The sequence below is a fragment of the Thalassophryne amazonica genome, chromosome 3 (genome assembly GCF_902500255.1).
Source record: "Thalassophryne amazonica chromosome 3, fThaAma1.1, whole genome shotgun sequence".
NCBI lineage: Eukaryota > Metazoa > Chordata > Actinopteri > Batrachoidiformes > Batrachoididae > Thalassophryne > Thalassophryne amazonica.
Genome location: NC_047105.1, coordinates 25,691,660 through 25,707,303, shown reverse-complemented (window position 1 = coordinate 25,707,303; position 15,644 = coordinate 25,691,660). Strand labels below are relative to the sequence as shown.

Here is a 15,644-nt window from a genome sequence, read left to right as displayed (position 1 = left end):
CTTCTGCAGCTCTGTAACTCTGTGTCATGCAATGACGTGTGTGACAGTTTTAAAGTTCTCAATCTCTGCTTATTCTGGACTAATTTCACCTCAACAAGCTTTCTTTCTACAGTCATCACCTCCAATTCAGAGGTAAGCTGAACATTTTCCTCTTTTATCGACTTCATGCTGTTAAATGTGCTGAATTTCAGATCCATTTGTAAATCAGCGTGCACACCACAAAAACTATATAATATGATGGCAGATGAAGTAGTGAAAGTAGAAAAGTGTCAAATCGAAGCCTTTTGCGGGTGTTTGATTAACAGGTGCACATCAGGCTGCAAGTCCGAAAAAAATAACGGTCTGGCTTTTAATCATGAAATGACTCCGGTCCCACATGCGAGGGTTTTTAATGGATAATACATGTGATCGGACGGGTATTTTATCTGATGTGAGCGAAAATCCGTTATATACAGGTTTATTACATGGAAAACAATACAAAAACTCTGGGACTTTTTTGTACAGGACTGCAAATATCCGGTTTATAAGATGATTGTTTTAAGTGAGTTTTTACTGTACTGGGACTGAACAATAAATTTACCTCACAAAACTTTGATGATGAAGTCTCTTCCATCTCACATGGCTGACTTTATTTTCCCAAATTTTTTCTTCCGTTCCGATCTGAAGGGAATCTGTACATCTTGAAGCCCTTGTTGTGTCTATTTGTGCCTCCAATGCACAACAACCCGGCATTTTCAGTGAATAATAAAATAGCTGAATTTACATGTAGACAGATAACAGTGAATGCTATTTTGAAGCCAAGATGGCACGAGGTCACGTGAATGATTCCGACTGTCATGTTGTTACTCTTCAATCAAGGGACCCAGTTTTTGGCACATGGCCAATCATTTTTTATTCATGCCAGAAAAGCCATAATTAAGACTTTATTCACCATTATGTTAAAGACAACTTTTATAAGCAATGTTTGGTAAGTGCACTTTCTGATTTCAAAAACTGATTATTTTTAAGAATTACTTGAACTCTAAGTCACTGCTCATGCAAAAGGACTTTTCATTTGATTTATTTCACCTCTTGTGTAAATTGGTTATGGCCTAAAACAATCAACTTCTGTCCCTCCAACAGGAGATCAGAATCCTGGAGCGGTATATACGACGACTAGAATTCCAAATTAGCAAGGTAAAAAAAAAAAAAAAAGCAATAAATAAAAAAATCAATAAATAAGCTGGTTTCAGGTTTGGACCTACAGTGAAACCACCTACAGATTTGGTATTTAAAATGTTTTAATGTGTAATTACATACGAGTCCCTTCAAATAATATATTTCAATACTTACATTATTCCTTATTTTCTGTCCTTAGTCTCTCTGTCTCACCACCCGTCTGTCGATTTGTCCCTCTAGCTCACCATCTGTCTGTCCATTCTTCCTCTGTCTCACCAACCGCCTGTCTATTGTCAATCTGTCTCGCCACCTATCTGTCGTTTGTCCCTCTGTTTCCACCATCCATCTGTCCATTGTCCATCTGTCTCACTGCTCGTGTCCATTTGTCCATCTGTCTCCAGCCCGTCTGTTGTTCTTCAGGTGGATGACCTCTATGAGTCTATTGTTATTCAGTGGCGGTTGTGTAAGGGAGCGGTCAACATGAAGAGAGCCTTCTCTCTGTCTCCGTCCACCAGAGCCTCCAGAGAAAGTTTATTGGAGCTCAACCGGAACCACAGACACAGTCTACAGGTAGTGTACGCTCAAATTTAAGTATTTCCTTTAGTGATGTGTCCCCTTAATTCAACTGCTTTAAAACAATGTCACTGCAGGCCGTCATCATTCGACTCACACACTCCATATTGTGACACTAATTTTTACTAAAAGGAATCAAAGCTCAACACCTGAGAGTGACAACAATAAATGCAGAAGTCACTGAAACCATAAAACCATGAAACCATCTCTCTCTCCCTCTCGCTCTCATCTTCAACCGCTTAGTCCAATTAAGAGTCGCGGGGGGCTGGAGCCAATCCCAGCAGTCATAGAGCGTGAGGTGGGGTACACCCAGGACAGGACGCCGGTCTGTCGCAGGGCCACAAACAGAGAAACGAACAGACACACAACACGCACACCTATGGACAATTTAAAGATTCCAATCCACCTAACCCGCGTGTTTTGGATGCGGGAGGAAACCAGAGCACCCGGAGGAAACCCACGCAAACACGGGGAGAATATGCAAACTCCATACAGAAAGGCCACAGGCGGGAATTGAACCCATGACCTTCTCGCTGTGAGGCAACAATGCTAACCACTAAGCCACCATGCTGCCCATGCAGTGTCACATGGATCCCAAATAACGACCAAAGAAACATGATAAAAAAAAAACCTCACAGCACCCCCATGTTTTCATATTACCAACTAAGCAAAAGTACCATAAACACAAATAACACAAACAGAATTCAAGATTTCCTGGATTACTTTGAGAAGAAAATAGAAGACATTAGGTTAAACATATCCCAGCATGCCCTAACCCAGCCACTACACTCTGCTAATGAGGTGGGTGCCATTACTGAGGTATTTCCTAGATTACAGAATTTGAGAGTATCTCCATGCTGGCGAAAGTCGTAATGTCAACAAAAAGCACAACCTGTATATATGATCCTATACCAACAAAATTGTTTAAGGACCTGTGGCCCACTCTTGGACCGACTGTGCTGGAAATGATAATCTTCTTTAACTTCTGGATCTTTCCTAAATGTTTCAAATCTGCAGTGATTAAACCATTACTTAAGAAACTTAATCTTGACCCTAGTGTACTGAAAAATTATAGGCCGATATCAAATCTATCATTTTGCTCTAAAATTCTGGAAAAAGTAGTGTCACGGCAGCTCGTGGACTATCTTACTGAGAATAATCTCTTTGAGCCGCTGCAGTCTGCTTTTAGAAAATATCATTCCACAGAGACGGCTCTCACTAAAGTGGTGAATGATCTTCTGCTTACAATGGACTCGGACACCACTACAGTTCTGTTGCTGTTAGATCTTAGTGCTGCATTTGATACAGTGGATCATCATATTCTACTTGATAGGCTGGAAAATCATTTTGGGATTACTGGGAGTGCCCTTGCATGGTTGACGTCATACTTGACCAGTCGTTCTCACTGTGTTTTGTACGGTAACACTACCTCTAACCTTAGTGACATGAAATTTGGGGTTCCACAGGGGTCTGTCTTAGTCCACCTGCTTTTCTCCCTTTATATAGCACCCCTTGGGCACATATTGTGGCATTTTGGGATTACCTTTCACTGCTATGCTGATGATACTCAGTTATACATGCTGATACCTGCTGGTAATCTCATCCACATAAAATCCTTAGAAGATTGCCTTGCATCAGTGAGAAGTTGGATGTCTAGAAACTTGCTGCTTTTAAAATATGATAAGATTGAAATGATGGTTCTTGGTCCAATGAGACATTGGCATCAATTTGACCAGTTAACGCTTAGCCTAGGCTCGTGTGTCATACATCACACTGACAAAGTGAGAAACCTTGGGGTAATTTTTGATCCTACATTGTCCTTTGACCTCCACATTAGAAATATTATGAGGACTGCTTTCTTCCACCTGTGAAATATAGCGACGATTCGGCCTATCCTGTCTTTGGCTGATGCTGAGACCCTGATCCATGCGTTTTTCTCTTCTAGATTGGACAACTGCAATGTTGAATTCAAATTCAGGCTCCAACCAAGCACACACACACATACACAGAGTGACAGATTCAAGTCATCACCACAGACATCTTTCACACCAGCAGCAATGATCTAAGCAAGGCATATAAAAGACAAAGTCCATTCTTTGTAAGTTCAATGACACACTCGCGCAGTCCATTGGTGTGTTCTAATAAAAGTCATTCTCAGTAAAACCACCAACAAATCCCTTTTTATCTTCCTTCAGTCACTGTGTGTTACAAAACAGAGCTAAGTCCCACTTTGACAGAGGGGCGAGGGGGGTGCTAACTGATCAACTAACACTGCTGACATAGCTGCAAGCTAGCTAGCAGGCCACGGAATCACAGAAGACGCCCAACATAGCAAACCCCTTCTTCTCTTGTGTTTCTCAACAGTTGTCAAACCTAATGGTGCATGACTGCCCCTACAGGCTGAAGTGCAAGGCAGCAAGTTGACAACAAACCCAACAAAAGAAGGGAGACTGAAAGAAACAAAGTAAAAAAAAAAAAAAAACACATGCTGTCCAGGTTTTTATTGCTCCCGGTGTGTAGTGAGTGAGCGCCTTGTATGGCAGCACCTTGACATCAGGGCGAATGTGAGGCATATTTGTAAGCGCTTTGAGTGTCTGATGCAGATAGAAAACCGCTATATAAATCCAGTCTATTTACCATTTCCAGGTGTTCCTTCACTCAGAAACCCTGCAATACCCAGATCCGTTCAATGCTCACTTCACAATGATTTTAATTTTCTCTGTCCCATGCAGCGATGGCACTACAAAGCTGCCGGATAACCAGACCGGTATAAACTTTACATCATCACTCCAGCCCCATTAGCTCTGGAGATATAGCAGAAATATGTTATCACATCATGTTTTAGGGGACTTGGCCCTTTTGTCCAATCATCTCTAAAACTTAATCATCTCGAGATATCTGCCCAAGTAATATTCCCACGAAGTTTGATTAAAATTCAGCCAATGGTGTTTTTTTTATCTTAGTCACAGTCTCACACACACAGTACTGATTACAATACTCTGCTTTGCTGATGTGCAGGTTAATTCTTGGAATGATTGTTGTAAAATTCATGTAACATATATTAATAGATTAAATTGTGAAAATGAATTTTGTGATTCAGACAATATGAAGGCCAGCACAGGAGGCCCTGAAGGCCCACGTCTGATTAGCAGAGGTCATCACCGAACGTGAGTGTCAATATCTTCAAAAAGCAAACAGGCAGTTTCAGTCAAGTCAGTACATAAACTCAGTGAACCGTCCTCTCGCAACACAGGTTATGTCAAGGTCATGGGTCAAAGGTCAAATCAGAGTTCATCAACTAAAAATACAATAATGATAATATCTCACAAAGTGGATGAGATATCGAACAGCGGTTTTCAGCATAGACTTCTGTTCTCCTGGAACGAACAAATGCAGCTGAACTCTGACATCAGTGATGTCATTTAATAGCGCAAAGTGAAGTCAAAACATTAGCTGGTGGCATGAGGCACAGTGACCCCAAAATGTTGGTTAACTGACCATAAATTTTAGATTTTTTAAGGTGTCATATTATGCAATATGTGTGTGTGTGTGTGTTTTTAATGTTCATTTATATTCAAAACTACTTAAGGTTTGCGACATATGTGTAGGAATTCCATATTTGGACTGTAAGACACGCCCACATAAATGGACAGTTTAGCCGTCACTGCTGCGGTTAGAGAACGAACTGCTTCATGAGCTCAAACCCACCATGTTGGCTGATGTCCCTCCTGAGCTGCCCTTGAGCACAACAAAGCTCCTTATTCTGTCCATGACGCTGACCTTTGACCTCCCTGACCAGGAGGAAATGCAGAAGTACTGAGTAATGAAATATTAGCTGCATCTCAAATACTTAAACCAATCTGCCAAAGATTGATTTGTTTCTTCTTAAATTCCATTAATGTTTTTTTTTTTCTGTCTCTCTTCCTGCAGGACATGTTAGCTTTGGAAGGCGAGTTAGAAATCCTGCTCGGGGAGTTACACATCAGGATGAAAGGTGCACACGCATGCATGATCACACATGCACTCCCAGAGCAGTTTGCAGATTATCAGCTGCATGCCGTCTTCCTGATGCTCATCTGTGTTTTCACTTCCAGGGCTGATCGGCTTCGCTCGGATCTGCCCCAGAGACCAGTACGGGTGAGATTCTCCGTGTCGAGATTTTAATTTCAACGGTGAGAACAAAATTTTTGCCAGGGTGGTAACAAACCAGCCTCTGCCAACCGACTTTTCTCTCCATCCAGTCTTTGTGATGTCACAAGACAAGATATTTACAGTGAAAGTGCTGCAAATGCTCATCATGGCCGTCATGTGACCAGGTGGTGGTGCGGCTGTGGCCGCCAGCGATGGAGGATCAAGGGAGGATGGAATCAGACAACACGCAGTCCTGGAATGAAGAGGAGATGATCTTCCTCCCGCACATTCACAACAACTTTGAGATCAAGGTCAGAAAGTGCACTGCGCTCAAACGGGGGGTGAACGTGCACAATGGGAATGAATGAATGAATGAACGTGTGAGCAGGTTTTTGGACCCAAAATGTGACAAATTCACAAACAGTGACTAAGCTGCACATTAAACATCTAGTGATTCACACAGAGATGTGAGGTAGGAGTCTTAAATATAGGGAGAAAGGGCACCTGACCACGTCACCCACTAAATCCTGTCTTTCAGGTGATGGAGTTGAAGGGTTTGAGCTGGCTGATGGTTGGCATGGTAACATGTGCCAGTGCGGGTTTCTTTGTGGCGAGGCCCCAACTGATGCTGGTGGATGTGACGGAGCTGGGAACCCTTAAACTGCAGCTGGAGAGGTCACCTGGAAGTAGGACACATTTGAGTCTGTGATACAAACTCTCGAGTTTGTTTTGTTTTATATATTTATAAAGATGTGTGTCCAAATGTGTTCCAATCTGGCTCTCAGAGTCTTAATTAGGGAACCCACCTATGACAAAACGCTATAGAAAAGCCCCATGAAAAGTAATCTTATTGGGCCACCCCCCATATTACTTTTGTCACTACTTGTACTTTGTCACCATATCACTGGGTCCCTGTCAGTCACGGGCCCCTAGAATCCTTCTCCTTATTCTCCCCTTTTCAGTACCCCTGTCTCATAGACGTGTATCATAATTAACTGTGTCAGACGTAGGGATGGGTACCGAGAACTGGTTCCTTTCGGGTATCGTTAAGAAATGATTCGATCCACCGACATCAATAACCTTTTTGCTTAACGATTCCCTTATCGGTCCTTTAGAGTGACCGTTGTTTTGGGGGTGTTTGTCAGGAAAATGATCATTTCTCTACATTGATTACAGACCTTGCAGTGGGTCTGTAATCAACTTTTCTGTGGTGCAGCTTTGCTTTGAACCTTGAACCAATCGAAGCAGCACTGCTTCGATCTGCGAATCACTGCTTCTTTGATTCATTGTTTTATTTGCTTTATCTTAAATTTTCTCCACCTAAAACCCTTAAGAGCATATGTCTGTGAGTAATATTTACCTTTTTTATGTTAAACTGACCTGTTATGGTCTTCTGAAACAGTTGATAGATGTATAACTTAAAAGTAGGACCGATGCTAATGCATTAGCATGTCTAAGGTGCTTTCAATGTTAAAGTTAGCATTAAGCTGTTCATGTCTCAGCACATTTGTGTGCATTTGTTTTTTCTGTATAATAATTAATGGCTCAGCATGCATTGTCGTAAAAGAGTCAAATTTAATTTTTTTATTTATTTTTATTCATAAATTAATAATAGCAACAACAACAACAACAATAATAGTAATAATAACTCATAATAACTAATAATGCTACAATACAATTTTAGAGAAAAAGAAAAAAAAACATGATGAAACAAAACACAACAGAAAAGATAAAACCATCTAACAATGAAAATAAATAAATACATATAGAAATAAATAACTGTTTTCTGTGAACACCCAGTGACTCTTACACCTCCACTTCATCCCTGTTTTATTTAAGTTTAATGACAATTTGTTTTGGTCAAACCATATTTTCAATGTGTTCATTTCTTCAGTGATTTCCTCCAGAACTATCTGCCAAACTAGAAAACTGTTGCATCCCAGTAAGAGCAGAATACACCTGGAATGAATTTGAATAAGGAAAGTTGGTTTTTTCTCACCAAAATTGAAGCTGCACTCACTGCAGTTTATTGTCTGGAATAGTCCCTAATTGCATTTCAGAATTTCAAGAATTCAGACATTTTCGTGTGGGTACTGTTTGGGGGTAATTTTGGGTTTCAGCTTTTTTTTTTTTTTTACCACTTTCATCCCTGAATATGTCAATCGTGAGTCACTTTTGTGTGGATTAAAGTCACTAACTGGGACTCCTGTCTTGTTTTAAGAAAGAAATGAGAATCATCCTTCGTTATGTTCACACAGCTCCAAACGCTACGCGGCTCTCTGCCGAGTCCAGTCGGAATTAATAGCTTCAAAGCGAAACAGCGTTTAAATCAAATGACACCTCTTTCCAAATGTTCCAATACAAACTGCAATCGATCAAAATGTTTTTTTCCTCCCAAAATGAAACATCCTGCGCTGACATGCAGCAGCCGGCTGGGCTCAGCTCAGAGGTATGGAGAGACATTCATGCCAAAATGTCTGAAAGGAAATGCTTTTGAGAAAAACTACAGATTTTATTTAGTTTTATTTATGTCCAGAGATCAAGGATCCAGTGACCAATTTAAAATGTTGTTGACATAGAAAACCTGTAAACCCTGCTTTTAGTACACAGAAAATTCACAAGAGATATCGATAAGGGAATCGATAATGGCATCGATATCAATAAAATCTTATCAATGCCCATCCCTAGTCGGAAGTTAAAAACAGTGCACCATGAATACATGTTTATATTCGTCTGCACAAATCCTCTATGGAGATGGAGGGTGAGAGAACGTAGAAAACACCGGGTATCACCATCCACATTCGACAACACTGCTCAGTGAGTACATTTATTTTATGAGCACCTCAAACTGCAAATGACACTGTCCCGCCAGGAGCTGTCTGATTGGTGACTAGCACGACGAAAGCACTGAAACAGGTCCGTGCGGCGCATGACTATGTTGTCAAATGAGTGCAAGTGAATGTCCACTGCACGATCTGTGTCGTAATCCAACTGGCACACACGTGTTATGCAAGTTCTTAATTTTTTTAACCATCCCGATCGTTCCTGATACGCCAACGGCACAGGAGACAAACCCGCCGCCGGACACATCAGGAATGTTTTACATCGATCGGGAAGTGTGTGGTAATAATTGTCGTATTTGCAGATTGTGGTTGGTGGGTTCACCTCTTGAGTGCTGATGAATAGTTTGCACATATAGACTCTGTGTGTGTGTGTGTGTGTGTGTGTGTGTGTGTGTGGTGTGTGTGTGGTGTGTGTGTGTGTGTGTGTGTGTGTGTGTGTGTGTGTGTGTGTCCTCATATGTATATATGAGGGGTGTCACAGTTCGGTACAGTATCTCTAATCTGTGAGCAGCAGAGGGCAGTTGTCAGACACTTTAGTACTGTGAGACAAAGTGCAAATATAAACTTTCTTTTTTCATTAAACATGTATGAATTGATTACATCTCTTGTCATTTGCATTGGGATGAATTTACTGCGGTGTTTTGGTTTTTTTATGTCATGTGACGTGCAGCCAGACTCCCTTCAATATTTTGTCCATTTTAAGTTTATTTTACTTTTGTGCAAATGACGGCGTCTCATAAAAACCTCACTCTGTACAGACTTCAAATCACTGTCGCTGTTCAGCGACCATCTCATCAGTAAACATTTACGCTAATTTATATAAAACATCAACTTATAAGTTGGTGGCGTTTTCTGTGTAACCTCGAATGTGCATTGATTTCATCCACGGACAGCGATTCAACACAAAAGCGGGATCGGTACACTTTTTCTTTTAGGTTCATATTTGGAAAAAAAGTAAAAAAAAAAAAAAAGAAAAAAAGAAAAAAAAAAGAAAAAGGTAAATTAACCAATTCTATTCATGCTTCCAAAATTTCTGTAGATATCTATAGAAAGATAGATACGAAATACAAAAGTGGACAAGCCTAGCACATCATTTTTTTGCTTTGATTTTTGGGGTGTCTTTAAATTTAGCCCTCTGTATGTTGACAATTTGTAGTATCCTTTCATTCCTAACACCTTACCCAATCCACTTCAGGAAAGATCTCCAGCATGATTTATTTTTTTCCACTGAGACCTGATGTATTTTCAAAGTGTTCCTTTAATTAATTAATTAATTAATTTTTTAGCAGTATACACACCATGCCACATGTTAACTCTTACATGCATGTTTGTGTTGTTTGTTTGTGCTCCCACAGTCCGTTTGACAGCGCTGATAAGATCCATACTCTGTCCGTCGGCAGGCCGTCTGTGCTCAACAGAAAGAGTTCCATTTATAGCTGGACGGTACCGAACAGCCCGTCTTTCACAGAGAAATACTTTATCGTGAGTATAAAAGAGACACACTCCCGGGGGGGGGGGGGGGGGGTCACTTAGCTGACTTTAGCTCAGACCGGGTTCACTTAAACCAGGCTCAGTCTGAAATGAGACCTGATCAGGGGGTCATAGCCCTTTATAAAATAATTATTACTAATGTGTTACCCGTGGGGATCCATGGGCTCTAGATTGGGTTGTGTTTATAAAATAGGTAGCTGACATTTTTCAAGGGTGGTAATAAATTATGCCAAATTTCTATAAATCTATATAGAACTAATACTAAACCAGTTTTTCTGTTGCAAAAGAAAGCTGTAAGAATGATCAGTAATAAACCATATCGAGAGCCAACAAATCCGTTATTTGCTTGTCTGCAATTTTTAAAATTCTGGGACTTGGTTGATTATACTACAATACAGATTATGTATAAAGTAAAAAATAAGCTTTTGACTCTACATGTCCAGGATCTGTTTAAAATGAGGGATCCCAGCTACAGTTTGAGAGGAACATTATTATTTGAGAAATTGAAGAGCCGTACTACTGTTAAAAGTCATTGTGTTTCCGTCAGGGGTGTTAATATTTGGAATAACTGTAATGATAATATTAAAATACTTGGTACATTGGTTAGTTTTAAAAGGCTACAAAAAGAACATATTTGCCCGTTATATTTTGAAGGATTAGGTTTACCATATTTATCATGTTCACTATTACTTGTTTGGTTGTATTTTGAAATTTCGGTGATTGATTAAGTTCATGCACTTTCTTTTCTTTTTGTTTTTTGTAAAGCTGTCATGAGTGTATATATATATATATATATATATATATATATATATATAATTTTTTTTTTAATGGTATAAGGGGAGGGTGTTTATAAGCCTCGCTTCTGCCTTCACCCTTTCGGCCACACGGGTTCTCTGTACATTGTTCCTTTTAAGTTTTGTTATTGTCTTTATTGTTGCTCATCTGTGTGTCGGACAAATAAATTCATTCATCCATTCATCAATGGTGATATTAATGTCCATTGTTCACTGTTGCTACCTAATATCCCTAATTTCTTCAAAAATGTTTGTCCTATTACCTTTTCTTTTCACAGCGTTCATCCTTGACCCAGTATATAAGCATATCAAATGTCAGCTCTCCCCAGTTTGTCTGTGACTGAAGTTACACACACACACACACACACACACACACACGTACACAGAGGCCACTACACTTTTAATATATAGATTTTGGTTTATAAGTTATAAGACCTCCCAAATTAGCATAAATGACTAAATAAATCCCACAATTTATACTCCAGAAAATACGGTAGGCTACCCTCTGCTCTCTACTGAGGCCAAATAAACTTTTGTATTTTCTGCGGATTTACACATTTCTCTGTTGGTTCCATCAATAATGGTGATTCATTTGTTTTTTTACTTCGATAATGCCATTTTGTTCTCTTCAGTCTATGGTGCGTGATCTGGAGGATCCACAAGGTTCCATCCCATCACTCACATCTAAAGGTCTCAACAGCAGAGGAGGCATGTCTCTGCTCAGGTACCTGTCCGACCCCTCCCAAACCTCCATCACATCCAATCACAGCCCGCAGAGTGCAAACATTCCAAGGTGGGTGGTGCTGGGTGGCAGTTGGCAAAGGAAATTGCTGATTTGTTGTGGTAAACGGCTCAAAATTAAAAAGTCATTTTGGAAGCTCCACAGTCTCGTACATTCCCACAGCTACGCCTCCAGCGGGAGTCAAAGCACCAGCCTGACTCAGCTGTCCCTGAGAGAGGAAGACGTCTCTGGGAAGACTAAACAGACCAGGGAGGACGAGTGGAGAGACGTGCTGGAGACTTCGTCCACAGCAGCAGAGAATAGTTCCCTACTTGTCCTGCAGAGGTCAGTGCAGTACAACCACAAGAATACACCTCAGCTGATCATAATTTTGATACATTTTCCTACATCTCACAAAAAACACTGTTCAAAAATAGCACATGTATCCATGACAACGTCCAGTGTTGTAAAATAATTTTGTCAGCTCCACTCCCCACCTTCACCTTGTCCTCATCTACTAATATAGGCAACAGGTTGGTCATCATCATGTCCCACACCAGCCTGTCAACAAGGTTCTTGAAAGCAGTATCTCCACCTGGTGGATATTTATCATTAATGCAGGAGCAATCAATTTTCCCCTTTGTGACCAAAACCCAGCACAGATTTTTTTTTTTTTTTTGTTAAATTTGTCATCCAACCAAAAACCTTAGCCTCAGACTATGAACTCCACCACAACTTATTACAGCTGACCCACGAAAAGCCAAAGTTCTATTTAATGAACTTCATTAGAAGGACAAATCATTTTATGCCAGTAAACATGCAAGAAAGAAAGCACCACACATGAGTTATACTACCCCCCCCATATGATTAAGTATGATGATGTTTTCGTCTCCAAAACAGGTCAGATACTCCCGACATTCTGAGACAGAACTCACCTGGAGATCCAGATGCTGACGCACATGTTACTGCTTCAGAACACGACACAGACAGCATGCAGGTAAAAAAAAAAAAAACTTTTAAAAAAAAAGGGAAAAAAAGAGTTTTGTGTCAAATTCTAACATCTTTAGCGACAGCAGCGATATCTATGATCAACATAAATATTTCAAACCTAACCAAGGTCACCACCATCATACAGCACTCGGCCTCCTCATCTAAAAAAAATCTAGAGCCGTCTTTTAAAACTTCTGCTCTATAGCTTATAATATAACAGGAGGTTAAACTGACACTGAATTGAAATTCTGATGCAAAATAACTTTTTAATCTAACAGCAGCTTTCACTAAGTGATGTTCAGGCTGGTTAAAGGAAGCTTGCTGGTATTTTGTTTAATATTACAGTATTCTCAGTCTTGAGGGGATTTAAAGTTGGTTGTTAATTGCTCTCTGTGTTGATCATTGTAGGTCTGGATGTTTACTGTATTTTGCGAGCTCACCTCCAGTCTTGAGCTTCCATAATTGTCGGAAGGCTTCATTTTTTTTTTTTTTTCTTTGACTGTACCGATGTTGGCGTGCACGGCAGGATCCAGCAGACTGGTTGATTTGTGCAGAGCAGTGTGGTGTGCAGAGCACAAGACCACAATCATGTCAGCATACTTTTTCTAGTCTCATCTCATTTTCACATCTTCTCCTGAGCCGCCTCCGTCCTGCCTTTGATTTGTTCCAGGATGCACCAGACTGTGGGTTGGTTCCTGCACCAGCCCAGGCTGCAGCCGATGTCCAGGCTTCACCTGCAGCGATGGCTCTGAGCACAGACAGGAAGCTGGGGACGAGCGGGGTGCAACGCAGGGCCCAGGCCCTCAGGCTGGGAGGACTTATAGCAGAACTGGAGAAACAGTTACAGAACCAGAGCTCCTCTGAGAAGGAGCTGAGAACCCTGCACAACCAGATAATCCACCTGGCAACCATCCTGAAGGTACAAGCGGGGACCGGATGGGGAGGAGGGGCTGTGGTCTCTCTCTCTCTCTCTTTCTCTCTCTCTCTCACACACACACACTTTAAACACTTTAAGCTAGATTGCCATTTTTACCCGAGACCAACATATGGCCATATTGGCCGTATTGTGAAGACTTGGCGTCTGTCCGTCCGTCTGTCTGTGTTCAGCATACGTCCAGTTCTATTACTGCCACAGTCTTCAAATTCACAGGAAACATTCTTGGTACACAGATCATGGCTAACCTGGACATACTTTAAGAGGTATTTCAAGAGGTTAAAAAGTCACATTCTGTTTGAATCTGTTCTGCTTTGTTTTTGAGTGGCAGGACATGACAGCCAATCAGAGTAGAGCTGCACTGTAACATCAGTGGCTGGTCTCTCCAAAACCGCTTCGTTTTGCATGTTCATGGGTTGCCGCAGAGCCGCGTCACTTCTGGTGAAGTGGTGAATCTGAAGGCGAGAATTCATACTTCCGCAACTGGCCACCCAATGAAAACAAGCTCGGGCTGCATTGATTGTTTATTGAAATCAGCTGGTTTGGTTTTGTCTCTGACTTGCTTCTATCAGCCAGCTGACAGCTCTCACTGCCTGGAACAATGAGATTTATGCCAAGCTGACCTGAAATGAACCATTGTACATTAATGGCCACCAGAGGGCACTCGAGTAAAGTCTGCGGCAACCCATATACGTCTCTCATATATCAGGTAAAAGCTAGCGAGAAATAAACACTTCTAAAACTGAAAACGCCATTTTTGAAACCTAATAACACCTCGGAACCAAGTTCACGGATGTTAGCATGGTGACATCACAGGCTGGTAGCTAGCTGCAAAACTCTGTTTTGTTTGTGTGTAAATATGTCCTCTTTGTCATATATTATGTAAAAGCTAGCAAGAAATAAACACTTCTAAACAAGGGAGTAACTTTGATTTTGATATTGGTGGGGACACAAAAGTGCTCCAAGACAAAGATTTTTTTTTTGCATTACCAATCATAAGTTCATGTCATGCAGATGTTATAGGTTAACGAGCCATCCCAATGGTTAGGGAGTTGGTCTTTCAATCACAGGGTTGCAGGCTCAAATCCCAACCTTACCTCTCTTTACACCTCCATCCATGACTGGAGTGACCTTGAGCAAAGCAACTAACCCAACATTGCTCCAGCTATACATTTAAATTGAATTCATCGAGGATGGATATTTAACACGAAGTATTGCAATGACCCTATTTGCTAGTGTTGTGACGTTCCTGAATAGGGATGGGTATTGATAAGATTTTATCGATATCGATGCAATTATTGATTCTGCTTATCGATCCAAATCCTTATCGATACCTTGTGAATTTTGTACTAAAAATAGGCTTTACAGGTTTTCTATGTATTTCATTGAGTCTTAAAGTAAATAAATATGAAATTGGTCACTGTATCCTTGATCTCTGGACATAAATAAAAATAAAACGTTTTTTTGCTTTGAAGTTATTAATTCCGACTGGACTCGTTCTAACTTGACTTGGCAGAGACCCGTGCAGAGTTTGGAGCTGTGTGAACAGAACGGAGGACGATTCTCGTTTCTTTCTTGCAACAAGACAGGAGTCCCAGTTAGTAACTTTAATTCGCACAAAAGTGACTCACGATTGACATATTCAGGGATGAAAGTGGTGAAAAACAAAAAAAAGCTGAAACCCAAAATTACCCCCAACACCACCTGCACGAAAATGAATTCTAGAAGCTGTGAAATGCAATCTGGGACTATTCCAGAGTGCAGCATCCATTTAGTGAGGAAAAAAACCAACTTTCCTTATTCAAATTCATTCCAGTAGCATTCTGCTCTTACTAGGATGCAGCAGTTTTCTAGCTTGGCAGATAGTTCTGGAGGAAATCACTGAAGAAATTAACAAACTGAAAATATGGTTTGACCGAAACAAACTGTCATTAAACTTAAATAAGACAGGGATGAAATGGAGGTGTAAGAGTCACTAGGTGTTCACAGGAAACAATTATTTATTTCTG

General features: G+C 40.6%; 1 protein-coding gene across 1 annotated transcript in view; it reads left to right on the top strand.

The window, feature by feature from the left end:
• Positions 1-15,644, top strand: part of ripor3 (RIPOR family member 3) — a 72,091-nt gene that overhangs the window by 41,946 nt on the left and 14,501 nt on the right. Inside the window, 13 exon segments of the mRNA XM_034165955.1 lie at positions 1,123-1,176; positions 1,579-1,728; positions 5,662-5,725; positions 5,826-5,868; positions 6,048-6,082; positions 6,085-6,173; positions 6,401-6,532; positions 6,535-6,548; positions 10,061-10,187; positions 11,623-11,783; positions 11,895-12,056; positions 12,612-12,708; positions 13,372-13,620. Of these exon segments, the coding sequence (XP_034021846.1) occupies positions 1,123-1,176; positions 1,579-1,728; positions 5,662-5,725; positions 5,826-5,868; positions 6,048-6,082; positions 6,085-6,173; positions 6,401-6,532; positions 6,535-6,548; positions 10,061-10,187; positions 11,623-11,783; positions 11,895-12,056; positions 12,612-12,708; positions 13,372-13,620 (1,377 nt within the window).